The sequence below is a fragment of the Anarrhichthys ocellatus genome, unplaced genomic scaffold (assembly GCF_004355925.1).
Source record: "Anarrhichthys ocellatus isolate YVR2014 unplaced genomic scaffold, GSC_Weel_1.0 scaffold415, whole genome shotgun sequence".
In the NCBI taxonomy this organism is placed as follows: Eukaryota; Metazoa; Chordata; class Actinopteri; order Perciformes; family Anarhichadidae; genus Anarrhichthys; species Anarrhichthys ocellatus.
Genome location: NW_022280389.1, coordinates 6,497 through 12,660, shown reverse-complemented (window position 1 = coordinate 12,660; position 6,164 = coordinate 6,497). Strand labels below are relative to the sequence as shown.

Below are 6,164 nucleotides of genomic sequence, written 5' to 3'. Positions count from 1 at the left end.
CACATGTTTGATTAGACTCCAGGCCTGAAGACATCTGCAGGCCAATTTTGAATCATAGTCATAGAGCCACCTACTGGTAACAGGAAGTTAAAGTCATTATACTTTGGCTTGTTTCTCTTAGTAGGTAAATCAAATCAACATCAAATTACTTCCACACAAATGTAAGAAGTTCATAATACCAGTTCATGAAGCTTTTGATGTTTCGTCGAACGCCGTTGCCATGGCGATGCAATCTTCGCCGTTAACAACAAAGGTAATTTTGAGAGGCTAAAAATGCTCGAAACATAAGCAAACTTGGCAAGCAGATTACAAGCCCAAAATGTAGTTATGGAATATGATTTTATTGGTTCAGAGTGGCAAATCGGCTCAATAGCGCCCCCTACAAAATTTCGACGAAGCAGCCCTCGCAGTATGCTTGACCTAGATTTACAAAATTTGGTAGGCACATGTATCACATATGGACTTAAATAAAAGTCTCTTGGGGCCATGCTCTAAACCCAACCGGAAGTCAGCCATTTTGAATTTTTTATGAATTTCGAGTGTCGTTTTTGTCATTTCCAGGCGCTGGACTTTAACGAACTCCTCCTAGGGAATTAATCAGATCAACTTCAAATTTGGTCGGTACAGTCTAAAGACCTTTGTGATGAAAAGTTACTCAAAGCTTGTTGTTTCGTGAAAAGCTGTTGCCGTGGCGACGCATTCTTCGCCATGAAACATTAAGGTGTTTTTGAGAGGCTAGAAATGCTCGAAACATAAGCAAACTTGGCATACACATTCAAAGCCCAAAATGTAGTTATATAATATGATTGTATTGGTTCAGAGTGGCAAGTCGGCTCGATAGCGCCCCCTACAATATTTTGACGATGCAGCCCTCGCAGTATGTTTCACCTAGATGTATAGAATTTGGTAAGCAGATGTATTCCATGTAGACTTAAAATAAAGTCTCTTGGGACCATGCTCTAAACCCAACCGGAAGTCAGCCATTTTGAATTTTGTATGAATTTCATGTGTTTTTCTTCCATTTCCAGGTGCTGTACTACGAACTCCTCCTAGGGAATTAATCCGATCAGCTTAGAATTTGGTCAGAACAATCTAAAGACCTTAGCGATTAAATGTTACTAAAAGCTTTAGGTTTCATCGAATGACGTGGATATGGTGTGATGGCCATTTTACATGGTTCACCATCATCCATCAAGCTGTTGTAACTCAACTGTACTTTATCAAAACTCTCCCAAACTTGACATGCTTGATTACGGTCATGATTTTAGGACTTCTGCATGCCAATATTAACTCATAGTCATAGCGCCACCTACTGATGACCATGGCTGTAAGCAGGATTCTATAAATACAGCGGCCCAAACACTGAACTTATTGAAAGGGTTTGTGGGCACACCATGAGAAAAGAATGACTTCTCTGATCTAAATATGTGCATAGTAAGATGCTTTGAGAGCAGAAATTAGATAACAGTGGTTGTCAAGCCACTGTCAATGGGCATTAGCATAAATGATCTGTCCAAAGCTTCTTCAGGACAATCAGGTTAAACATTATAATGAATGCTTCACACTACAATCTAAAGTTACAGAAGAACTTAAAATGAAAAGTGTTAAATTAAAGTGTTCAAGTAACAGCAAATGGTACTACTATTTTGTTAACTTTCATGTAAGTCCAAATACAATCAGCAGGACACTGCAGGGAGTTGAACCCCATCCCAGTAAACTGACAGTCTGTTATGTTACAAACACTGAAGCACATTCATTTTCTTAATGATCTTTAAAGGCTTACATTCATGATTGTATCGGTGTACACTCAAAACATTTGAGGATTAAGACCTGGCAACATGATCTTGCTGCGCTGCTGGTCTATGCAGGAAATATCTCACTCGTGCACGCAGAGTGTGATGGTCACAGAAATTCATGGCCGCATCACCCAGAGTCGTGCCAGTACCAGGAAATACCGTTTAACTCATGCACGCAGTGTATGCCGGTCACAGAAATGCATGGCCAGAGTCCTGCCTGTACCCTTGACGTGCGTGAAGTAGCGAGGGCCCGATCAATGCTGCTCGCAGCTTTAATTATTATTATTATTTTTAGTGTTTCGTCGCAAAAAGGAGGTGCTTGGGATACTGGAAAACTTCTGAAATTTGGCACGCAAGCCAGAATTTGCGAAAATTGCAGTCTGATTGGGGTGTCCAGCTGCGGTAGGAAATATTGGCTCGATAGCGCCCCCTATTGAGGAGCCCCAAAATTGGGTTTCACCTAGCTGTCTGAAATTTGGTAGGTATGTGGAACGTGATGAGACGCACAAAAAATCCTCTTGGAATTTTTCTCTAAACCAAACAGGAAGTCGGCCATTTTTAATTCTATGACGTTTTTGGACCGTTTCAAGGCGTCATACTTTAACGAACTCCTCCCAGAGATTTAACCTGATCAACTTCAGATTCGGTCAGTATGCTCTTGAGACCTTGGCAGTGAACAGTTACTCAAAGATCAAAAAGTTATCAAACTATGTATCCGTGGCATGGCGTCAGAAAAACACCATTCGCCGTGAAACAGGAAGTTGTTGTAACTCGGCCATACATTGTCTAATCTGCTCCAAATCTCTCATATGTCATAACATCCTGACCCGGAACAAATCTATAAGACAATTTAGAATCATAGTAATAGCGCCACCTAGTGGCAACTGGAAGTTGTAAGTTGTGTACTTTGACATCCTGCTCCTCACAGATTAATCAGATCCCTCTCAAATGTTGTCAGAACAGCCTTAAGACCTTGATAATGCTTCATTGTGAAGATTGTAAGAAGTTATTGAAGGGCGGCGACATTGCGGCTCGGCGAATTTCGATCCTTCGCCATGAACGAACAAACTGACGTATCTCGACTCCACATCATCAGATCTTTACCAGATTTCACATGTTTGATTAGACTCCAGGCCTGAAGACATCTGCAGGCCAATTTTGAATCATAGTCATAGTGCCACCTACTGGTAACAGGAAGTTAAAGTCTTTATACTTTGGCTTGTTTCTCTTAGTAGGTAAATCAAATCAATATCAAATTAGTTCCATACAAATATAAGAAGTTCATAATGCCAGTTCATGAAGCTTTTGATGTTTCGTCGAACGCCTTTGCCGTGGCGATGCAGTCTTCGCCGTTAACAACGAAGGTCATTTTGAGAGGCTAAAAATGCTCGAAAACATAAGCACACTTGGCAATTCCATCATTTCCTCACTCCTCGATCCTCGCTTGAACCGGCAGTTGTTCTGTGCCGTCCCAAAGCTCTTATTTCTGCTCGGAGGATCGAGGAGCGAGGAGCGAGGAGGGATCTCTGAGGAGCGAGGAGCGAGGAGGGATCTCTGAGGAGCCATGAGCGAGGATGCATGAGAGCCGCCTTCCAGGAAGTGTTTTAATGGCCGACACTCCCCCTCATTGTTCATAAGTTATGTGATTGGACGCTGCAGACGATCGGACTGATCTGATTGTTCTCAACATCACTGGAGTTTCACACCAGAGTGAAGACAGATCACAGATTAGACTCTAGTTTTATATTGAATTCGTTTTCTGATTCATCATCTGGTATAAATATATGTTCATTGTAGACTGAACAAAAGGACCACAAACAACTTTCTTCATTTATTCGAAAGATTTGTCTTTTCATGATCTGATATTTCCCTCAATAACTTTTGTTATGGATACAATTAAAGTCAGAGGGAGCTGAGAGACAAAACACTTTTTACATCATTTATCATCATTTTCATTCAGTCACGTGAGGCTGATCATTCCTGAGTGTCGGGTTTTATGAGTTATGTCATTTCAATTGAACCTGAAACATGGAACCTGATAAATGAATTCCACTGTTCAAGAGAAACCATAATCATATTCTGGGTTAATTAATTATGACGTCACAATCAGAATTTCAAAACATACAGATGCAAATAATTAATAAATAAGACAAACGTATTCTGCCGGTAGAAATCTCATATCGCTTAAAACATATTTCCTTGTTTCCTCTCTCCTCGCATGGTTTTCCAAGGAAAAGATGCAAGTGAAGGAAACAGGGATGCAATTAAGAGACTTGGGATGTACCCCAGGTCTAACATGACATCTGACATCTCCAAGGATCTTTATTACTATACTGTATAACAGACACAGATTAACCTATGTTTAAACGTTTATAAAACAGACTGGATCATCAGAAATACTGGACTGATAATTTTTTCAACTTCTGACATGTTTACATGTTCTTTTGTCAACTCTTTGCAGATGTGCCAGTGTTTCAAAGCAGCACCCTGGAACGGAGGCTCCCCGTCCAGTCCCATCCACATCAACAGGCCCCTCCTCCAGTCCCGCCCACCCAACAGGAAGTGGAAAAAGACATGGTTGAGATCCTCATCTGACCACTTGACCTCTGGGAAAAAACATCCATTTGAGTGATTGGAGGGCAGCTCCATCGACAAACACAGCGACAGACATGTAAATCATCACGAGACATTTTCATACTGTTTTGTTTACGTGTGCATTTAATCAAAATTCTGATGCAACTTTGTATGATACTTTTGGCGCCCTTTGTTTGAGGCTAAATGGAAGGTAATTAATCCAAATTGTAGACAAAACCTTTTTTACTTAATTCAGTCTCTATGCATGCTCATAAATGTTGACCAAATTATAATTAATGTGATGAAGAAAATATAAAAATGAATAGGCAAACCTGATGTTCAATGTCTTCAACAAACATATAACATATAGAGCAAACACATTCACAAATCCACAAATATATTTTTAACTTTTACATTTAAGGTAAAGGAATTTTCTTTTTGTCACTGTTAAATGAATGTTAAATGCTGTGGTCAGTGACTAAGTCTTTGTTTAAATGCACTACCTATTGACCTGGGAAGGGGGGCTTTCGCCATAGCAGCATCAATGGCATTTCAGCACATTTGGGCATATGCAATTTTTTCTTTACTACATGCAAGTAAATAATAAATGATAAGAAACGGTCCTTGCTACAAGAGCTCAGCTGTAAGAGAAAGCAGCATGTAACTTGGACACATGATAGAGATATGTAAATTCTCCAATAGTGTTGGTGGACGCTATTTACACCAAAGATATCGGCTACCGTTTTGTTGCATATATTGCACTACTTTTTGAAGAGTGTTTCTTTTTTTCTATATTGCCTTATGATGTCTGACGCTAGCTATTGTATTTATGTGCAATGTTTTTTTCAAACTGTTGTTAGACATGGCACTAGTGTAATGAGAAATGATGTAAACTGTAAAACATTGTTAAGAATTTATATTCAGTATGTACTGTAATGGCCTGTGTGGAACTGTGTGCCGTGGAGGGATCTAAGAGCTGAGCCTTTGAGCTGTTACATTTCATGAGCGATTGAATTATTGAGTTGCCTTTCTGATAGCAGTACCTGAATTTTCGACACAACTAGTGTTTGTGACATGTTGATTTCAGGCTGAAAAAGCTCCCTAAGTTCAAATGCAAAACCTGGGCCCTGTACTACAAAGCAAGTTCAACATACCCAGGTATGTTTTGGTTACCTGGCTTAACTGACTCTTAACAACCACGATCCCGCTTAGCTGGTCCTACAAAGAAGTTAAACACATAATTCAAGCTGAAACTAACACAGTTTCAACTGCCAAAAGCAGGAAGGACAGCTTGCAATATCTGATATTGTAAATTCACAGGTTTATAATATCACTGCCCCATCTAGGGCACGAGTAGATCTGACTGTGTATTCTGTCAAAAGAATGTGTTGCTTGTGGCGTGTATAACAATATATTAGCCTAATTCGTTCAGTGGCAACCCCGGCGGTGTGAAACAGACTTTGCATAAGTCAGGCATTATTAAAAATGATAAGAGGATATCCTTCCATAACAGCACTGCAGCACACGGCTTAAGAAGTTGACATATATGAGTGAATATATGATATGAATATATGGTAACCAAATATTTAGTGATTTTCTTCTATTTGCTCCCAAGTCCAATTCACACCGCCGGGGGTTGCACCTGAAAGAATAAGGCTGAAGTTGTCACACACGCCATAAGAATACCTCAGTAACATATTCATTTAACGGAATACACGTGTAATTATTGTCAGATTTATCGTTGTCTAGGTGGGCAGTGAATGTTATAAGCCTGTTCATTTACACATTCACACA

At 39.9% G+C, this 6,164-nt stretch overlaps 1 protein-coding gene across 2 annotated transcripts in view; it reads left to right on the top strand.

The window, feature by feature from the left end:
• Window positions 1-5,372, top strand: part of LOC116401392 (angiomotin-like) — a 33,199-nt gene extending 27,827 nt beyond the window's left edge. For both annotated transcript variants that reach the window (XM_031879754.1, XM_031879753.1), the window contains exon 3: window positions 4,258-5,372. In XM_031879754.1, the coding sequence (XP_031735614.1) occupies window positions 4,258-4,391 (134 nt within the window). In that variant the 3' untranslated portion in view covers window positions 4,392-5,372. The remainder of the gene's footprint in view (window positions 1-4,257) is intronic.
• The last annotated feature ends 792 nt before the right edge of the window (window positions 5,373-6,164 follow it).